This window comes from Pocillopora damicornis, chromosome 9, assembly GCF_964200805.1.
Source record: "Pocillopora damicornis chromosome 9, jaPocDami1.2, whole genome shotgun sequence".
NCBI classification, from domain to species: domain Eukaryota; kingdom Metazoa; phylum Cnidaria; class Anthozoa; order Scleractinia; family Pocilloporidae; genus Pocillopora; species Pocillopora damicornis.
In genome coordinates, this window is record NC_142678.1 from 2,965,217 (window position 1) to 2,985,944 (window position 20,728).

At 37.6% G+C, this 20,728-nt stretch overlaps 3 protein-coding genes and 2 long non-coding RNA genes across 6 annotated transcripts in view; 2 read left to right on the top strand and 3 right to left on the bottom strand.

Moving 5' to 3' along the window:
- LOC113684215 (tRNA N(3)-cytidine methyltransferase METTL2) lies at window positions 1-18,390 on the top strand. The gene is made up of 11 exons (XM_027201551.2): window positions 1-178; window positions 351-442; window positions 1,037-1,097; window positions 1,972-2,215; window positions 2,338-2,387; window positions 2,928-2,988; window positions 3,755-3,894; window positions 4,230-4,260; window positions 4,401-4,476; window positions 5,503-5,568; window positions 17,926-18,390. The coding sequence occupies exons 1-11, from the start codon at window positions 93-95 to the stop codon at window positions 18,063-18,065; spliced, it is 1,047 nt and encodes a 348-aa protein (XP_027057352.2). The 5' UTR covers window positions 1-92; the 3' UTR covers window positions 18,066-18,390.
- Window positions 9,769-12,536, bottom strand: LOC113684216 (protein escargot). The gene is made up of 3 exons (XM_027201553.2): window positions 12,278-12,536; window positions 11,237-11,747; window positions 9,769-10,950 (listed from the first exon to the last, which is right to left on the bottom strand). The coding sequence occupies exons 2-3, from the start codon at window positions 11,319-11,321 to the stop codon at window positions 10,280-10,282; spliced, it is 756 nt and encodes a 251-aa protein (XP_027057354.2). The 5' UTR covers window positions 11,322-11,747; window positions 12,278-12,536; the 3' UTR covers window positions 9,769-10,279.
- LOC149039634 (uncharacterized) lies at window positions 11,632-13,866 on the top strand. The gene is made up of 2 exons (XR_016180036.1): window positions 11,632-11,769; window positions 12,241-13,866. It is a non-coding gene; the product is annotated as an uncharacterized LOC149039634 (long non-coding RNA).
- Window positions 13,540-15,310, bottom strand: LOC149039635 (uncharacterized). Its single transcript, XR_016180038.1, has 2 exons — window positions 15,014-15,310; window positions 13,540-14,839 (listed from the first exon to the last, which is right to left on the bottom strand). It is a non-coding gene; the product is annotated as an uncharacterized LOC149039635 (long non-coding RNA).
- The window catches only part of LOC113684268 (MKI67 FHA domain-interacting nucleolar phosphoprotein-like), a 10,051-nt gene continuing 7,544 nt past the window's right edge, over window positions 18,222-20,728 (bottom strand). The window contains exons 5-6 of one of the 2 annotated variants that reach the window (XM_027201610.2): window positions 20,095-20,205; window positions 18,222-18,843 (exon numbers count right to left, since the gene is read on the bottom strand). In XM_027201610.2, coding sequence (XP_027057411.2) covers window positions 18,790-18,843; window positions 20,095-20,205 — 165 coding nt within the window. In that variant the 3' untranslated portion in view covers window positions 18,222-18,789. Of the gene's footprint in view, window positions 18,844-20,094; window positions 20,206-20,564; window positions 20,699-20,728 lie in introns of those variants that run through there. The other variant, XM_089183498.1, reaches the window with a different exon arrangement.

A 20,728-nucleotide genomic window follows, 5' to 3' on the forward strand; every position in this document is an offset into this window, starting at 1 on the left:
CTAGTTAAGGGCGAGTGCTCATTTGTCGGTAGTCTAGGAACTAATCTATTCCTTGAGCCCGCGTACCAATTGGTCTAAATACTTCTTTCAAGATGGCGGACGGTGCGGATTGTTCGAGGCCCCAGTTTGGAAATCGATTCCTCTCTGATCCAGCCAAAGTTTTTGAGCATAATGCTTGGTGAGACATATATGAGATTTTATTTATTCTATTCAAGGATGATGTTGTGTGGTTAAGCGTTCAGGAAACAGCCGCGAGAACTAATTTGACGCGATTGAGAATTGCTTTGGCGCGAATGTTTGAATCAGGGATTTCCATTTTCTGCTCGTCACTGACGCTACAGTTTATACAGGGACAATGTGGAATGGGACAGTGAGCAAGAAAAAGCTGCACAACAGAAGATAGATGAAAATTCTTGTATTAAACTCGGAGAGGATGAACAAGGTACTTCTTGCTAACATCTTACACAGAACTCAAGTTTTAATTTTCATTTAAAGGGACTAAATTTCTGATCTGAGTTTCTAATGTATGAACTCTTTAACCCTTTACACCCTAACATCAGTATGCACATTCTCCATTCTGTTTTTTGTCAACTTCCTAAGGTGCTGAAAAGGAGAATTTGTGTAACAATCAAGAGCTTCTTTATTTGGTGTTCATTTCCTTTATTATTGTGACCTAAATGTGTGATTCAGGGATGATGTTGTAAGGAGAAATAAGATGCAAGTCACTTAAAAGCGTTATATAGTTAAAAATTTCGTCATCTGCCTCAATGGGAGAAAATGTTGCATATTTCCGTGTTGATCCACAGAAAAAAAGATAGTGACCTTCCTTTTTGAGCAATCAAATCAATTCCTTGACATTTTTCAACAATGTACAAAGTTTCAATGGAAATATATGAGAAAGTTATATTTTTAGGGAAGAAATGTAAACCAAGAAGCCAGTTTTTCTCTCTCCCCCCCCCAAATAACAATAGCTATTAAACAAGGGTTTCAGTGGCTCAAGGTGTTAAACTTTTCTGTCCAAATTATCTACATTTAGCACTGTTTGAGGATAAAGCTGGTAGCTTCTGGGATGAATTTTACATGCAACACCAAAACAGGTAAAACTGGTTTTAAAAAACACAGTGTGCTCCCTTATTTTAAGCATGACAGATAAAATAAATTTTCAAACTGGCAAATCCTTTTTACCTGTTGAATTTTCAAGAATTCCAAGCAATTTTAAATGTTAATAAGAGGTACTACAGGTGATAAATGTTACCAATTACTGCCTGAAAAGGAGAACAGTGCAACAATGTCAATAGGGTTCTCATCAACCCTAACCCATCTAGACTTCCTTAGGGGGCTTGTACCTCAAATTAGTGGTTGTCGTCACTTTTGCTTTACACCCAAACATCAGTAAATATATTCTCTATACTCCTCTCAATAAATTTCTAATGGTACTGACCAGGAGATTTTGTTTGTTAATCAGTTTCTTTAGTTGGCAATCATTTCCTTTATTTTCATGACTGTAATGTTAGATTAAGCAGTGATATTATGAGGAGATATTAGATGCTAGTCACTCAAAGAGTGTTAAGAGTTAACCCTTTCACTCTCAAGATCTAATTAGTAATTCTCCTTACCACCTGCCATACAGTTCTTGTGATGTTAGTACAGAGAATTTGGTATTGGATCAACTAATAATCCCTTGACTGATATTTTTCTTTGTTCTCCTCACTTGCATACTTGATATTGTGTTGATATTGCAAGGAGGAATTCTGTCTTGGTCACTTATGGGAGTTCAAGGGTTAAGTGGTTTTCAAATGTATCAGACAATCTGTTATGTCTTTCATAAAGTATTTAGAACCTTGTATAAATTATATAAATTTGTGAGTAATTTAAGAAAGGAATATCAATACACAGCTACCAAATTACATTGTAAGCAATTTTCTCCAAAGTGCCGCCGTTTGCCTCATCATGTTTTGTATTGATATGCAGGTTTTTCAAAGATCGCCATTGGTTATTCACAGAATTTCCTGAATTATCAGGACCTGAAACTCCAGATCAGGGTGAAGCCTCAAGGATGTCAAGAAACAATTTGTCTCCAGGGAATGAAACACAACCATCAACTGACAGCAAAAATGATTCAGCAGTTACTGAGATGACAGACAATGAGTTAACATCAAGCAGACATTGTGTTCAAGAATATCCTGGTTGTGGAAAAAAGAAACGGATTCTTGAGGTATGAAATTGTGTAACCACATCTCATTACAACCTTATATCCAGATGAGGTGATTAAGCAGTCACTGTCATTTTTGGGATGTGTCACACTCACATGCACATGTTTAATTTCCTCTCTTGCAGGTTGGTTGTGGGGTGGGGAACACAGTTTTTCCAATATTAGAGGCCAACAAGTAAGTTTGTTGAATAACGTCAATCATGCCTTCTGAGTAATTTTTCCTTTTTGACGAAGGAAAAGGCTTTATGAGCCTAACAGTTTCAGGATTATTGGGGGCAAGTTTCTAAAGAAACTGTGGGAGAGTATAACAGGGTAATTTTGTATTATTAATTGAGTTTATAGTGTTAATTGGCCACCGTAAAGAGTTTCAACCCGTGTTTCTGGATTATCATAGTACAAAAATAGTATGGATTGACCTATTTAACAATTGGTTCATACGTCAGCGTGCATTCATCAAGATATGAAGCATGTGGGAAGTTTGGAGAGCATGAAAGATGCGTAAGAGTTGCTTGAGGCATAGCTCGATGAATGCACAGCTGACATATGAACCAATTGTTTTATAAAATTTTCAACTTGATGGAAAATTTTTTTATCGAGGGATAGGTTTGCTGACGTCATGAGTGTGCACAGTAGGGATATGAAGCATGCTTGCGCAATTGAATTTGATCAGACAAATTTACTGGCTATGTTATAATCATATTTCTATATCTTCCAGTGACCCAACATTATTTGTTTACTGCTGTGATTTCTCTTCAAATGCTATAAATTTGGTGAAGGTGAGTTAGAGATTCAGATTTTCCTGTGTATTATTACGCTGGTACCTTCTATTCTCATGCACCAACTCAGCAAAGCTTCCTCTAAACACCACACTTGTAAGTCTCAGCACCAGCAATAAAAGTGACTCACTCTGCTCAAAGTGCAGTGCCAGAATCACAGCAGTTCATGCAGCTCTCAGAACCCATCTTTGTCATATGTAGACAAGACTGTTTTATTCATCACAAGTTGTCAGTTGTGGTTGTTTCATGATTACTCACTCATCAGGGGAATTTATTGTAATAAAATAAAACAATAAAATCCTCTGATTATTGAGTAATCATAAAACAGGCTTGTAGGGATGAGAGTATAGTCTCTGTTTTTTTCCCCTATCTCAATATATATTGCACTCTTCATCTCCATATCAAGCACTGTATTATGGAAAAATTGAAAGACAGACTTCCTATATGTATACATTTCAAAAATTGTTGCAAATTTGAAAATTTATATAAATACATAAATGTTTTATTTTCTCCCGAAAAAGAAAACAAAAAGACATATATATATATTTAATATGCTAGTTGCCTGGATTTTTCACCACTCACCATGGTAACAAAAACAGTTGCAGTGCTAAACATTTAATATGTTTTGTACAGAGTTAACCATTTCACCTAGATTGTGCTTATCTGAACTTTCAGTGTACAAACTGGCATTTTCCATCCATGATATTTGCTGCCATCAGAATTTTCATTTCCATATTGAAATGTACTTATTGTCTTCTTTTTGTAGGAACATCCAGACTATAGTGAGGACAGATGCCTTGCCTTTGTGTGTGATATCACAGATAGTTCATTTGTTTTTCCTTTTCCAAATGAAAGTCTTGACATCATAATTCTCATTTTCGTATTGTCAGCAGTACACCCAGACAAGTATGTTGAAATTTTATAACATTTCATAGATCTTGCCTTTTATCTGGTAAAACCAAGTTGAAGTCACTGATGATCCTTGCAATCTGATTGGCTCTCAGCAGTGCAATGTATCCATGAAATACATTCTTTCCCTAATATGAATCTTTTCCCCAGCCATTAAAACAAGTTAACATGGATTGATATTTTTTTAATAATTAAAATTGCCACTTGTGGAAAGACTAAGGGTATTTCCCACAAAAAGTTTTTTGATTCCCTCCCTGGTAGTTGTATTACAAGTGGGTGTTACTTAATACTCATTTAGACTTCCTTCCTTCTCTTTCCTTCTCTGTTTGCAGAATGCCAGCCGTTATTTGCAGATTATCCAAGGTTGGTACTATTTTGGTGATAGTCTAGAGTCTTTAATATAGTGACGAAGAACACATGTACAGCTGTAGGTATTTGTAGAAAGAAATGACACCTCAACCAGATGCAATCCTCGACTAACATCTTTGATTTTTCCTTTCCAGCTTCTCAAACCAGGTGGACTGATTCTCTTTCGAGACTACGGTCGATATGATATGGCTCAGCTCAGGTTTAAGAAAGGTGGGAAGTGACGCCGTATTTGGTTCATGACTTTAACATAGTTCTGCAAATATTGCAGATACTTTTTAGAGATGAAATTTTTGTCAAGAGTCTCTGCCAGTCACCCGAAAATCTCTGTCTATCCTAATTGTCAGAATTATTATAGCTGGGCTGTTGGGCATTGTGAGCGAGCGAGTAAATTTGTGCAGTCTTCAGAGTGAAAGACGAGGAAGGAAAGTTCTTTCTCTCCTCCTCCCACTAGTTCCCCCTTGATATTTTTTCGCTCGTCCCGACAGACTGACTGCTCATAACAGGCTCTCTAGTCTCTGAACATGTCTTTTGCAACTTTCCCTCCTTTTTACCTTTGACCTGTGCATGACTTGTACGTAACTGTATGTGGCTCAAGTAACCAACAGTGTCACTGTAGCTCAGACGACAAACTGTTCTTCCATGAATAGTGGCTGGTCTGAGGTTCGAGTTCTTTCGGAAAGAATTTTTGACACGATACTTGCTCTACCCTTTCATTGATTCTTAACTTAAGATTTCACCGATCCTCGACAAGCATTTTGGCTCGTTGTCCTTTAAAATCCAGTCACTCCTGCGAGACGGAACTATGAACGGCTCCGTTATTTTCTGTGCGAAGACTTTCGGGCCCTCGATCACTAGACTGCATTTGTGATGCTTCACAAGGGGAAAGAGGGAGAGAGAGATGGAGGAAGAGAAAGAGATCTGAGAATAAGCCAAATTTCTCCTGTGGGGGGGGTTGGAGTGGAATCATTTATTTATGTACAGCTTGATGTAAATAGATGTGCACAATTTGATCCACTAAATGGTTGACTTGTGATGTCTCAAATAATCTTTCGATTTTAGAGGATTATTTTTGACCTAAATGTACGTCTGAGTGACCTCGATATATTTAGAAGGATTGTTTTATAGAAATGCGCCTTAACATGGACTTTGATCGAATTTATTTTTTCTGTCACGTCTGGACAAGTTCTCCCTACCAAGTTATGAGTACGTTTTCTTTAGATTTTTTTGTTTCCCTAGGTAAATGTTTGTCCGATAATTTTTATGTTCGCGGTGATGGTACAAGGGTGTACTTCTTCACACAAGGTAAGAAATTTCAATGTAGTAGCTCATTCAATTTGTGGTTGCCGTTAGATTTGCTTTCGTCCCGTGACGCTGACGTTTATAATTAACAGCGTTAAAAATAGAAATGTTAATAAGTAAATTAGTTAAAACGTGCGCATTTACAGACGCACACACTTGAGGTTTTACGAGAGATATTCGCCTGGCAGTCTTACGTGTTGTGAGCCTCATAATCGACGTCCTTGAGTCCACAAAGGAGTTTAATGAGAATCGGTGCGAAGGTGAGAAGCGCTGGTAAACCCTTACAAATTTCTACTGGTGTCTGCCACTTGTTTCACTAGCATACTTGGGAAACTTGTTTAGAATAAAATGCTTACCGAAGCGCAAACGAGAAAAGCAGGCTCGCTGTTGACAGTACTCAGGCTACAGAATTTATCTCTTGTTGAACTGCAGCATCACGGGAATTTTTTACGAAGTTTAGCCATCATGCCGGAATTATGCTCAATGCTCTGATGATAGCATTATGCGCAAAATTATACCGGCTTAAAATCCTTTGACGTGTGTTCGTTTGATTGGCAAATTATTCTTGCAAAGTTTCTCCGCTCAATGTCGCTTTACACCGTGGGAAATGCTCAGAATTACTTTAAGAGTTGAATTAATAAGAAACATGCCATTTCTTATGCTCAAAACAAGGGTGATGAAGCCGTTTTGAGGTTTTCATGCCGGATTAATTTCTAAGCTTCTCATAAGCTTACGCCGACCTTCCCGTAACCCGACCAAAATACCTCCACGATTGCGCTGATGGCAGACGCCACGGGAATCTGTAAGATCTTCACATCTGACCTTTTATGGCGAAGTACACTTTTCCGTTTTACGATACATACTGGTGAAGTAACATTGTGAGTTTTAGGGTATTTCTGTGGTCTTTTGAAATTGTTAACCCTCTCTAAAGAAGCCACTTGAACACCTTGCCATATCGTGGGAACAAATTTTTTTGCCCTGTGTGGGTATGAGAGAATTTTGATCGACCCTTAAAGCCGCAGAAATTACATGCAATGTGTGACTATGAAAACTACAAATGCATGTATTTTTTCAAGGTAATTTGAATTTCGTGTTGTGTTTTCATGACAGGATTTACTGAAGCAATTTAGTTTAAAAATCGAAAACGTGCTGATTACTTCTTTGTACTGTACGAACGCTTAATTGTGATAAATGGCTTTTTTGCTATTTCGAACAAACGTGCCGGGTTTGAAAAAAAACAAACAAGTTTCCTGTTAGTGTAACCATTTGAGTTCAAAACAAGAATACCTTTTGACTGAAAAACAACAAGCCACCAAACGAATAGGATGTTTGTGGGTGAAAAGAACAGAACATTGTTCACATGTTGAAGAAAGCACGTCTCAATAAAACTTGTTTACCTGTTCGAGCTGATGGCCTACGTGCTAAGAAATCAATACTCAAACCTGCTCGCCAGCAGGTAATTTAATGATTAAGAAGCGGAAATCTAGCATTATGTTCGAAAACAAACTGAAGTATTTGATATCAAGATGATTCGACATTTGTTGAGTCACTCCTATCGTACGTGACCAGCTGATAATACTCCTCTTGTGTTAGGTGCAAAAACAACTGTGGGCGTGGTTCATTTTCAGCCCATCCGCTCTTCTGCCCTCGACCACGAAAATTGCATTAATTTTTTTTTTAGGTTTATTTTCAGGAATTGTTTGTTTGAATATGAAGGGAACCTAGTAAATTTTCGGTTTCTTGTATAGCACATCTTTTTCGCAGGTTTAAGTTGATGCTTTTTTGTTTGTAATGTGAACTGAACAAATTGCAAAGTTTGAATGACTCAACTCAAAAAAATTTTTCTAAACGAGTGAAATCTTGCTTTGCATTTTATTCCTAATTATATGATTGATTGAATGTATAAGATACACTATTTATTTTTCAAAAAAATTAATGGCCTTTCGCCAAGGTTGCTTGAATTAGAATCTCTATATAAAATCATTTACCTCAAGATAAAATTAATAGGGCCAAACATCAGCTTTCATCTGTATTTATCTCTGTTTGTCTGTGCCATGCGAATTCTGGGTTATTGTCAAGGGAAACAGGGCGGACTCATTTGAAACAAACTGTCCTAAAGTTTATAAAGCATTACAACTAGTAAATATTCTTCACCAGTAAAACACTTGAATGAGTTTGACAACCACAAAATCTATCAACCCTTTCAAGTGGTCGCAGCATTATACAACATGGGAGATGTGGTAAACAAGGCCGCCCACGAGAATTTAAGACTGCTCACTCAGTGAATATCTTTCTTGAGTGACCTGCAAGCCTATTAATGAAAGCAAAGTTTGAAATATTTATCTTGTGAGATCAGAAAGATTATAGAGTGCAATTCGCCCACGAGAATTTAATACTGCTCACTCAGTGAATGTCTTTCTTGAGTGACTTGCAAGCCCATTAATGAAGGCAAAGTTTGAAATATTTATCTTATGAGATTAGAAAGATTGTAAAGAGTACAATTCGTGCTTCGCTGAATGTTTTTTTTTTTTCTCGCGGTTGATTAAATCTCTTTGTTACTAAAACCATATGTAGTGTCTGCAATCGTTGTGCTCGCTCAAGCAATATTTTGTCCTTATGAAATTAATTTTCACTGCTATTTAAGACAAGATAACGATAGCGTTCCCTTTCTTGTTTACAGCGTCATGAAAAAAAATCATTTTTTGTGGAAAAAAGTTGTACTTCTAAAGTACATTCTCAATGATGGTGTTATAAGTCTATCGATACGATCGCTCGATGATCCGAATTCCGTTTGTATTTTGCGGGCTGTGCCAACTTCCGTGCGTTTTTTTTCCAACTCCTGATTTCCTAGAATGTTAGAGTTCCTGTTTACGATCTAATCGGACAGTGTTAGCATTTCAAAGCAAACTTTATTCTAAATGAACAAATATGGCTTTATAACGAACAATAGTAGTTTAAGTGTTCAGTTAGCCGGACATATATTTATCAGCAAGGTGTTTTGGCAAGCTTTAAAAGCGCAGATTTCAACAGGTGTCTAAAACCAGTTCTTAATTTATTCCCAGGCCGGTCGGGTCAATCTTGCATCACCTGCTGTCGACAGGAATCAGGATATTTTGTCAAACATACGTGATGCTATTTCCATCCGTCATCCCGTGTAAAGAATGCTCTTTAATAAGCAGATATTGCACAATGTTAAATGTTAAATACATTTAGGGCGTAATTGGCAGATTTTTCGAAGTAAATCAAAGCGCTTTTCTTTTGTTTTGTGATTATGCATTAGATCGTTTGTTCAATCTAATTCACATGTTATTTTTGTTTGTCTTCCGCTTTTCTTTCCATGGATGTGAGTAGTTTAGCACGAACCACATTTACGTTGCTTTGAGGGGCTATTGAAAGAAATTCACGTCACAATTTGACCGTCGTGTGGAGCCGAGTTAGCGGGGAAACCAATTACAGCAGATTGATTGATTTTGACGGTGGTTTTCATGCGAAGACAAATAAACTTGCCCGTGGCTAGAGAGTTATTAAACACTTCTCTGTAGCGACAGGTTGGCAGACGCCTCTGATTGGCTGCGTGGTAGACTTAAAATGCCATATTGTCAAAATTACCTGTTATATGGTAACGAAGATTTGGCCTTTATCAAAGACCTTTTGAGGAGGCAGAACTGTCTTTGTGTGCCACTATCAAAACAGCTCGTTTCGCATCTCATCCGCTTCGGCAGCTCAAAAACTTAGCTAGTTTTCTTTCAGATTTTAGCAGACTTTCCTTCGCATCCTGTCTAGTTAAGTTAACGCCATTCAGCCCAAGCAGTTTTCTTATCGTTGAGAAATTTATACGGAATTAAAGAATCACTAATGGTATTCTATGCTCTGATTAGATTAGCTAAACATGCAGTCTCGACTTTTATTTATATTGTCCCTCCCAGGGGGCAGTTACGAGATTTTGAAACTCGCATTTTCGGCTTTGAACAAATTGTAGATTTGTAATATCCTTATAATGCGTTCTTGGGTGGAAGCGATAAAAGCTCGTAATGACAGACGGAAGAGCATTTTCGTGAAATTTTATTCCAGGTGTTTGCGAACGAGCTTTCTTGATTCAAAGATAACTTTGATTCAACAGGTGTTAAGCATAGTCAAATATCTTCACTGATTAATGCGGTTTCTTTGTGTGCAATGGCGACAGAAGATTACGTGCAGACTCGCTTGAAATGAAGTCTTTATTTATAAACGATCTCTCTGCACCTACATTCTACCGATTTTTGGGTGTACAATTTACTGAAATGGAAAACATCTCTGCGATTTCCTTTCTTGATAGAAGTTAGTTTTTAGTGACGAGTTCCTTGTTGCAATTTCCTAGAGTTTAAATGCTCTTAAATGCATTTGCATAGACTGGATTGTTTGTCAATTGTTATGGAAAAGTCAATCTTATTCTCTGTAAAATTCCGGCGACCTTATTACTTTAATCGGACTATTCTCTACACCAGAGCCTATTAAAAAATTTTTTTTTTAAGACCGGCTTCTCTACGGGTCGATTCCATTGTCATCTTGCGTTTGAACAAAAACATCTTTCAGGAAAACATTTCCAACATTTTAGTCACAACTGTGATTTTTTTGTTTTGAGCACCGATAAGCCATTTAACCTTATCATGGCGCGATTTGGTGAGCTTTGCTAGCGAATCGAAAGTTCTGGAATACAGTTAATCAGGTTTTCGTGTTAAGTGTTATTGCCAGGGCAGCCGTTGTCTTCATGTTTAAGCAGTAGTGACATTCTTGAAAAAGATTTGGAGCAAAGACCACAGCTGTACTTTTTCACGTCTGAGTGTGTCTGTAGATGCGCACGAAGATTCGATCTGTCTGCGAAAGCGCGCTGGCAATTCGGGCATTTATAGGGCTTTTCACCTGTATGTGTTCGTATATGTCCTTGAAGTAACCACGGCCGGCTGAATGCCTTCCCGCAGATTTGACACTTACAAGGCAGTGTATGTGTCCGAATGTGCATTTTAAGCGCTCCAAGCGACACGTAAAGTTTGTCGCAGTATTTGCAATGGAACGGTCGCTTCTGGTGCGGATGACAATGATATTGTTGGTGTCTCAGAAGCGATGTCAGCGATGAATAATTTTTGCAGCACTCCTGACACTGGTAGTGATTTCGCGCTGTTTGCCCCGGGGCAATCTCATTGCCATTTTCATCAACGCTCCTTATGCCTGGTTGTTTTTCGTTAGACTCCACGGAAACACTCTTTGGAATTTCTCTCAGTACGCTGAGGCTCGAAACTTCGGCGGGATAGGTGAAAAGTCTCTTTTCCCAGCTCATTTCGACCGGCATGTGAAGCACTGTGTTGATAAGCGGCGGTGTAGTAGCATGTTGGAAATCTTGATTATAACCTGTTGCATGCGTGGATGAAAAAACACATGGTAGAATAAGAAATCAGATATCTGATTTACAAATTCTACCTGCTGTTAGAAACCAGCGCTCAAAAATTCAGCAAATAGGCAGCCGCACTGAGCGGGCGGCGATACAATGCAGCAAAGTACACGCAAATTGGGAAAGTAGCGAGCGAGCGAACGAAGCCCGCTCAGGAAGAATTCTTGCGCGCACTGCTACCTGTCCGATATAATTGACAACAAGTGCATCAAAGATAATACAATAGGATTGGAATATTTCACTCACCTTCTCTCGGGCTGGAAATAATTGCGTTCGAAGGCAGCTTTCTGATCTTCTCTGTCTTCTTCTTCACTAAGAAAGCTTTCGGCATTTTTTCGAAAGCCTAGTCAGGCAGAGGTGTACGATGATGTTGATGTTGTTTTTGCGACAACAGAACTTGTTCTGTAGTCCGTGTATACTGTTGGGAGTTTAGAGAGCGATTCAGCTCAAAGCGTTTCACTCGCTTTTATTGGCTGTTCATCTGTGACGTCACCCGTCAGGTGTAACACACTTTGAACCGTTCCGCACTAGGGGGCTGGCTTTGGGTCAAAATTAAAAAAATCCGTTCCCTATTTGTAGAGCAGGGTAAACCCCATTAAATTCCCACTCCTCGACACAGGGAGTTGACAAGAGCGTCATTAACTCGAAGCATAAGTTGCCAACACCCATTCTTTCGATTTCAAGAAGTACAAGCCAAAGGAAATTCCGATGTCGTTAGAAAGAGTCTGGCTTCAGTGTTAGTCAGTCGATGTTTGAACTGAAGAGCAAAAAAACAACAGGTGACGGCATTTTATTGCCATTGTTCGGCCATTGTTATGATATGAAAGTCAATACAGGGGGATAATTAACAAACGCGAACAATAACAGTTCAATATTCGTCGCAGCTAAAATCAGAAATTGGCAAACAGTATCGATTCATGGCACCAAAATTTGCATCTCAGCCGAAATAACAGTCATTTGTCAAGTTAACCAGGTATCTGTTTAATCTTTATGGGCGCTGAGACGAATGTTATCGAAACCTTTCTGTTTTGTTTTCTCGGCTGAAAGCGTTGCAAATGTATTCATTCGTCGAAATGGTTTTCTTTGCAAGGGACAAATTCGGCTTCGCGAATTAAACTGTCAGCCTGGCAGGTGACGCGAGTAGGCGAGCTTTTCAATAATATCATGTCGCTTTAAAAAAGTTTCATATCAAAAAAATAAATAACATTGAGGCCAAGATTACTGATCTTATGGTGAATATTACATTTCAGGTCATTATTTTGGATAAAGACAATTTAAAAACCTCACCAAATCATAATGCCAAGGTTAAAAGCGAGGCATGTTTTTGGATGTTTTCCCACCAGCGAACGACCTGTCTGAGGAATTTTTGAATTGTTAAGATGAAAGTGTCTGTGTAAGAGCATTCCAGCTCAAATCTTATCAGAAAATACAATCATAGCGCTAAGTTGGATTTAAAATCTTAACTATTACAGGGCGTCGATTGAAAATTAATCATCTTTGTTAATCCTGGTTCGGCTCGGGATTACGCAGAAAATGAAAGCAATATGAACGCTGATTTTATTCGTTGTTGATTTTCCTGGAACAATGAACGGAATTTGGTTTGCAATCTCCTAAATATTGTGAACTCCACTTAGATAAGAACCTGTCGAGTTTATAATGGGGAAAAAATGCTGTCAGCCTTCGGGTAATTTGATCTCGAATTCCTGAATTGGACCTCCCCACTCTTTTTATAGAGGTTATGTCCGTTTTGGAAAGTGTTTTATTTTTGTGAAGAGAATAGAATTTCTTGGCTGAAAGCCCATTTCATCAGGTTGAAAAATACTCAGAGATATGAAGTGGTTCTTGTGGTGAATTTGTATGATGAAAGCTGTTTTTCTGTACTAGTGTTTTCGTACCAGTTTGAGGTTTTCCATTCAATTATCGTTTGGATTAGTTTCGTGGCTTTCCATTTCTATGTCGTGAATGTGTCACCGAAGTTTTGAAATCGTTCGTTAAAGCAATAAGATGTTTATTATACGCCACCAAAACTCGAGCAATATACTTCATAAGTGTGAGTTGTTTGTGTAGCCAACACAGTGAAGTTTTCAAAATCAGAGCCCTTGTTTTGTCCCGTGTTAGGGGTTTTGTTGTATAGGTTTAAAAAATAGAGATGTTTTCAAAAACATACAGATTTCTCGATTCAAACAAGATCAACAAGAATACAGCAGGGTTGCAAAGTGTGGGTGAAAAGTAATAAGCTTAAACTGATTAACCCATCTCGAATTTTGATCTGCTAAACAAAAAAGCAGAGACATCATCAGTTTTAGCACACAGCGGAAACCCATGACCATGCCTGACCTGACAGGCAACCATCACGGCTGCTTCGTAGCGATAAAAGCTCTTATTTCACCCAATAAGGCGTTAATTGTTCAAAAGATCAGCCACCTTGAATGGGAGCTTCTGGATCTTTCTTAATTGAGTGCCTGAGATGGGCGTTTCTCTGATAATATTTTAAAATTAACTTTGAAATGAAGGAAGTAAGTTTGCAAATGTCTATCGGACTCGCTGCATCGAGTTTAATTGTCGTTTAATTTAACAGTCTAATTGTAATTTATAACGAGGAAATTGACTGAAATCGCTCCAAATTTAGCAATGACCGCGAGGTAAAAGCTCTTCCCTTATTGCGGGACGTGCTTTTGCAGTTTTCCTTGCGACAAAATATGTTTTCTTTTGAAGATAAATGACTTCCTCTAGCGTTGAAGGCAAACAATCACTTTGGGAAAGTGACGCCATTCTCTCGACCAATGAAGTCTTTCTTGTCTAAGAACCCCAGTGTAATCTTTTGTTCGCAGCAAGAAGAATTATTTTCTTTTGTAATTCAATAAAAATATATTTAGTGACCTGTTCGCGGACTATGAACTGTGAAACCGAAAACATTTAAAATTCACGTGATTTAAAAAGCAGTCAAAGCAAAATTTTAGGTTAATGACGACATTTCTGTTTCTTAACGCGTTTTTTATCAAAAATGATTTGGCTTCAGATACCGAGAGCACTTTTTAATGCCAGGTGATTTGACAGCGGGAACACTGACTGAAAAAAGCCACCGCGTTTAGTCGAGCGCGTCTATTGATTCTACATGTTTGTGAACATAAGAAGCTCACATGTTTAGCGAGTCGCTTGGCAGTAATTGTTTATTGTCTGGTTGCAAACAAAACTTTTTTTGTATTATATGGTTCTTCGGCGTCGCCTATCAATACAAACCTCGTTTACATTTAGTCAAAGCCACAAGAATTCACTTTTCATGCCAGCGTTGCAAGTGAAAACTGTTGTTGTATTGACTTAATAGTCATGTGAGAGTTTCAGGAAGTTGAACAATGAAGTCAAGATTTTAAAACTTTGACCCACACTTTCGAACTGTTTTCACAAGGAAGAAAAAGTAGTTAAAACTAAACCTAGCTGTGCATGCTGAGCGATTATCCTTGCCTGGAAACAAGTATGGCAACAGTACATTGTTACAATGGAGAAAAAAGCTCAAAGGTGCTTTAAAATGCGTTGTTGTGGTTTCACCTTGGGACGCACTCGGCCTTTCACAGCGTGAGGTATGTTTGGCGTGCTTGCCATTTTGCAGTGTGCATCTTCGTTGTTCGATTAACTTTCCTTTCTTTTCTCTATTGAGGCCTGAGTCGGGGCACGTTTTTCATTCAATATCCAGCCGTCCTCACTTATCTCAAGTCACTGAGGTAATTTTTCTTCGCGGTGCTAATCTGTGTGTTTCAAACTTGATTGACTCGAAAAAACATTGATTGTACTTGTGTGGCATTAATATTTTCCGGGTTTTAATATTTTCGGATCTTGAAGATTTTCCTTGATCTGCAAAAATAAATTCTTGAAGATCAAAATCCTACAACATAAAACGCTTTAAATGTGTATTCTCTCAGTCAAACAAAAATAAATCCGCTTTCTTGTTTAGTGTTCTTATACGAATCATGTAAAAGCTATTTCTCAGTACATCTCGAGTGAGAAATGTTGGAAGTATTGCATTACCTTCCTTGGTATTGTTCTGCTGTTTGAACTCTGAGAAAACCGCAAATGTTATTTTTCCGCGAAAGTGTGAGTCATCTTGCCCTGCAAAGATTTGTTTCCGCAAAATATAAAAACTATTACAAAATTTTCATGCTACATGGGGTGATTGAATTCCGTGTAACCTTGAAGTAGAGTGTGTTTGTCCAACCTCTCAGTTCTTTGGACTAAAAGGTGCTTGCTACGTGTAAAAACATTTGCAGTTCACTGAAACTTCCTGAAGTGGGATTAAAACCTAACTCTGAGTTCCATCAACAAAAAACAGTCGAGCAGACTTTGCAGAATTGTAGATTGTGGGTGGCCGCTATGTCGCACTAATCAGAAGAGAGTTGAAGACATAACTGTAATAACTGTTCTCTAGTGTGGTCGATACAAACGGACTAAAACTCAGAAGGTACCAAATTTGGACACAAGCTGGATTATTTTTAGTGAGTTTCCCTGTTATAATTCAGTTGACAATAGCCGAATGCGATGACACAGTCTGGGCGGAATATACAAGGTGTAGTTTGCGGAATTTTACAACAGCGTTCAAGGACTCAATTTTTCAGAGAAACTCAAAACCGTGAAAGTAGAAGAAAGAGTATAAAAGTGTACCCCAAAACCAGAGACGCATTTTGGAAGGAACTCGATCCAATACAGAGAAGCAAATTTACAAAATAGAACAAATAAAGAGCACGGCCAACAGTTTTAAAACGCAAATTTAAGGGTCTGTTATCTAAATGCAACACTTACTAGAAAAATCAACTTTGATCTCATTGTCGTCGTAACCAAACACTGGGAAACTATGAATAGTATTTTGAAGATTTTAGTTTTCCGCTTAATTTGAATTCGCTCGGTATATAATTTTGACAAAGGGCTAACGCACGAAACGTCAGTTTTGAAATTGTTTATGGTGGCTAATTTACATCGTCAACTCAGTTAATAGAACCAAATTATCTTGTTACAATTCCCCACCGACGCAGCACCACAGTTTCTTTAGAAACTTAACCCTTTACATAATATTGGTTATTTGTACCTCGTAGGAATTTACTTTGATTTTTGAATGCGCTACCCTAGTCATTACGCTGATCATTTCCTCGTGTTGAGATGAATTCATTTCAATTCAGGTGACGCAAGATTTCAAAAACTTGTACTGTAATAAGAAACCCTTTCACTTTCGGGAGTGACTAACGAGGAAATTCTTCTCACCGTATTAATCATTTTACAGTGACCAAAGTAACTTCGACTTCAGCCTTAAGATTGAGTGATAGTCAAAGCAATTTTTTTAAGTTGAAAGATGAACAATATCATTTACATAATCCAAAATGATACAAGAAATCAATTATGTTGCATAAGTCTGGGGAAATTAAATTCCGGAAACCATTAATTCAGTAATTAATCGTTAGTATTTAGAGAATGTTGATACATTTACAGGTCTAATTAGATAAAAAGAATCAAAATTGAAAAGCGATATTTTTGTATCAATTCCTTTGCCCACTCTTGCAGTTTCTCGCGTGCGTAAATGATTTTTGTTGGATGTTTGAAACAGTTCGAATATGCAGCCTTCCTTCCTTGTGTGAATTTGTTAAGGGTGAACTGAAATACAGTTTAAAAAGTGTAACTTGAAAATGTTCATGGGGCGGCGGAAAAATGGACGGGAAGGGGCTGTAACCTTGCCGGCCTTGCTGAGTGAAGAATCGGTTCTACGAGGTATCCAACTTTGTGGTCTTTCCACAGATCATCTCTTCAGAATCACGCTTCGCGAGATGTGTTGTGTTTTGAACAACTGCCTAGTTATACACTGTCACAATTTAACCACGACTACAACAGGTAGTTTTTAGCATTGCAAAGAGGTTTGCCAGCTTATGTCAACGCCATTTTAGGAAATTTGGTTTGGTTAGCAATAAGCTCTCATCTTTTAAACTTTCCGCTGCTCAAGCAATGCTTAGGCTGTTCGAGCAATGTTGAACATAGAAACTTGGGGGGAGGGGGGGAGTGGAGGAGAGCAGGAGCCAACATCGCTGTCCCTCCCCCCTCCCTGCACCTCTGCCACGCCGCCTAGGCAACCTACATTTTTAAAAATTTTAGATTTACATCCATTTTAAACAACTACGGCCGAAGTCAATTCCATTTGGCTAATTGACCTTGAGTGACAGTGCCTAAAGAATTTAAATTCTACAAAGGGAGATCGAACATATTTCTTTGTCTCGGTCCGTGCGACTGTCTGCTTCTTTAAAAAGCTTAACTAAAATTAGCTGACCTCGTCCGATATTATCGCAATAGTTCAGACTACTTAGCTCGTAGTTCTAACAAAAATTAATGATAATCATTCAGTTGTACGGAAAATGAAAGATGTTTGTAAACGATTAAGAAGGTTTCTATTGCACGCGAAAAGAAATTTTGCTCGTACTTTCTTAGCCAACCTACGAGCAATTTGCAGAGCATAGAACACTTGTCTGGTTGCCTGCGTGAAGTGTGAGTGGTGTCTGTCTTGTTTAAATATTTAATTTCGACGTCTAGGAACTGTGTAAATTCAATTTGCAACGTCCAGAAAATTGGGAAGGACAAAATCTGTCCGTACTTTGTCGTATTCTAGCTGTGTGCAGCACCCGTAAAAATAATATTTTATGCTAAAATATGACTCCCTTCACTCTGATAACTTTATAGTTATTACAGAATGATTTTGTTTGGTTCCTGTCTTGGTTGAGTAAAATCCTCTGTATACATTTCCTTTTTGTCACAGAAATGAAAATAATGGTTTTGTAAAAGTAAACTAAGAAGTTTTAAATTTTATACACAAAAATTAATTCATTCTATTTTAATTTGTTTCCAGACCCCTCGCTTTACTTTTTGTCACCTGATATTAGTTATTCTAACTCCTCCTTTCAATATTTCAGACGAACTTTCCCAAATGTTCCAAGAAGCCGGCCTTGTTGAAGAACAGAACTACGTTGACCGCCGACTTCAAGTGAATCGCGGCCGGCAGCTGAAAATGTATCGTATTTGGATTCAGTGCAAGTATAGGAAACCTAGATAACAAAAGTGGAAAAACTATGTCTGTAAAAAAGGAGGGAATTCTCGAATTCCATGTAATTGTTGTGAAAGCTTGAATATTTCTCAAGACTATTGGAGAAATCAGCTCAATTTTAAGGAAACCAGCTACTCACCAAAGATAAATCTTGCAAGTGTAGCATTTCTCTCCATATTATTTATTTATTTACAACAAATTTCCATTTGCTTGAACCCCTTACCAATGGAATGAGATACGAGGTTACTTAATCAAACATAAAAAAAAAAAATGAAGAAAAAGAAAAGAAACAAAACCCCACGTGCGTTAAAAAAGAAATAAAAGTGAAACTCCATGAAAGCATTTTTAACTTGGGTACAAGATGATCAAAATTTTCCAAATTCCTTGCTAACAGCAGGGATGAGACATCCTCAGCATTTTAAAGAATCTTTAAGTGCTTAGTTTCCCGTGAATACACATTTACTATCCCTTTGATCCTGAAAAGTGACTGACTTCTACATTTACCTTACATTACATTCCTTGAATCAAATGTAACAGTTATAAGAGTAAAGGAAATGATCACCGATTTAAAAAGCTCCTGTTTGTCAAACAAATTCTCCCTGTATCACCATAGAAAATGTAAAGAGAAAAGTGTGGAAATACGAATAATGAAATTGGGGTGTAAAAGATGAAGTCCTAGCCATCTCTGTTCTGCTGGAGTTCCACAACAAAAGACAGACTTCTCAATTGGTCTTTACTTGTCACTGAATTTCGTATGTTTTGGTAGTTTTGTCTTTACTTCTGAAGCCTTTGAGGAAAACAAAAACAAAAAAAAACAACATCATTTACCCTAGTACTTCGAGTCGCAATGTCTTTAATATTGGCATGAGTAACAGGTTTGGCGAGAGAATTGCACAGCTGTGAAAGCACTTCATTGCAACTGCTGTGAGATTGTTCAACTCCTATTGCTGGGAAGGCATTTGTCTACCAGTCTTCTCTGCATGAGTATCTTAAAATCAAAGCCAACGAAATCACATCCCCAATAGGCAACCAGAACAAAGATAAATATTTTGAAAACCTGTGCTGAAATTATCATCAGAATCAGGGTTCTGAGGTTCATGTATAAAAGTTAGAGTTCTGCTAAGGTTGTTGAAACATCAGGCAAAAGCGCCATAAACAAGAAATTCAGAAATTCTCTCACAGCCCCCTAGACAATCAAATGATTTCTCCTGGGTTCAAACTGTGAAGTCTGGACTGTCTTTTGTTTTGTATCTAATTGGTTGACAAGGAAGCAAAAGTTTTCTACAACTGTTCAAAACTGATTGGTACAGTTGAACCTCGATTATCCGGACCTTGATTATGCGGATTTCTCAATTATCCGGACTTTTTCTCTGATCCCAGTTTTGTCCTGAATATTTATTAGTCATGATCAAGACCTGTAGCCATATTCTTTAAAACTAGAGCGTTGAAAAGTGAAGTAAAGTTGGGTTTGTTTTGCTTTCCAAAAGCAAAAGCAGTGCCTTGTAATGCGTTGTAACTAACGAAGAACATTAGAATGAGGTCTGATTTGCTAAGAGTTGCTTTGTTGCTGTGTGAGGTTTCACACTCTACACAGCATCTCAAATGGTTATTCAAGATCATTATGTCCTTGATTTGTAAATGTTTTGTTACGCTTAAATGTTATTTTTTAATTTTAATCAGTTTTTGTTCCTCATTAATATTCATATTCTTAATTATCCAGACACTCGATTATCCGAACTATTTCATCTAGTCCCAACGAGTCCGGATAATCAAGGATTGACTGTATCGATTCAGTTTTTGGACCCCCCCTCCGCTGATTAGATTTTTGCCATGCCACAAATGGGAAGTTTGAGGATTGAATGTAATTATTTCACTGTTAGTTTTTTCCTTTTAATCCGTTATTGCTAATAAACTGTTTAATTTCAATGCCAACCACAATGGAAGGTGAAATCAATCAATACCATCTTGTTAACATTAGCAGCACTTTTGACATGTGATTAATTATTTCTCTAGTTAGTAATTAAACTTTCATACTTACATATCCAGGAAAGTCATAGTCAATACCAAGATCCTTGATCTTCTTCCTCTTCCTTTTTTCTTTTTTGAGAATGTTTTCCACTTGCTTTTCATGTTCCTTTTTACTTTTTTCCTGTAAATGCAAATCAAAGACATCTTACGTAAGACCATCACCTATTTGGTAGAGAAAATAAGTATATTGATGAGATGAAAATTTTAGTACCTTGTCAAACAATACCAGCTAATAAAATTTGTAAGGATCTTCAATTCCTACACACTACTTCAAGTACTTGATACATATTATGAAAAATTTTAGGGTAAAACATTATTAGTTCCTCATCAAGCACTACCACCTGATTGATTAGAAAGGATCTTCAATTCCCACACACTACCACAAGTGCTTGAAGCACAGTACAAAAAGTGCACTGTGGGCCAGTTACACACATAACTGCATAAATCAAGGATTTTAGATTCAGGCCAGCTGAAATACTTCAGAAAAAAATCATTTCTTATAACCATTATTCCAAGGAGCAAACAGGTATTTTCAATACATGCACGTGTTCATCATGAGTCATTGACAACTGCAGCTTCTCTAGAAGAAAATAATTGTCCTGTTTGCTTCTTCACTTAAGGTGGGACTTAACCTAAAAAAGACC

Bases quoted from the DNA above. Each gene is read 5' to 3' on its own strand.
- LOC113684216 (XM_027201553.2), bottom strand. From the start codon at position 11,321: ATGCCGAAAGCTTTCTTAGTGAAGAAGAAGACAGAGAAGATCAGAAAG. The intron at 10,951-11,236 runs GTGAGTGAAATA...CGCATGCAACAG, and splicing joins TATTTCCAGCCCGAGAGAAG to GTTATAATCAAGATTTCCAA.
- LOC113684215 (XM_027201551.2), top strand. From the start codon at position 93: ATGGCGGACGGTGCGGATTGTTCGAGGCCCCAGTTTGGAAATCGATTC. The intron at 2,216-2,337 runs GTATGAAATTGT...CCTCTCTTGCAG, and splicing joins AAAAGAAACGGATTCTTGAG to GTTGGTTGTGGGGTGGGGAA. The intron at 2,388-2,927 runs GTAAGTTTGTTG...TATATCTTCCAG, and splicing joins CCAATATTAGAGGCCAACAA to TGACCCAACATTATTTGTTT.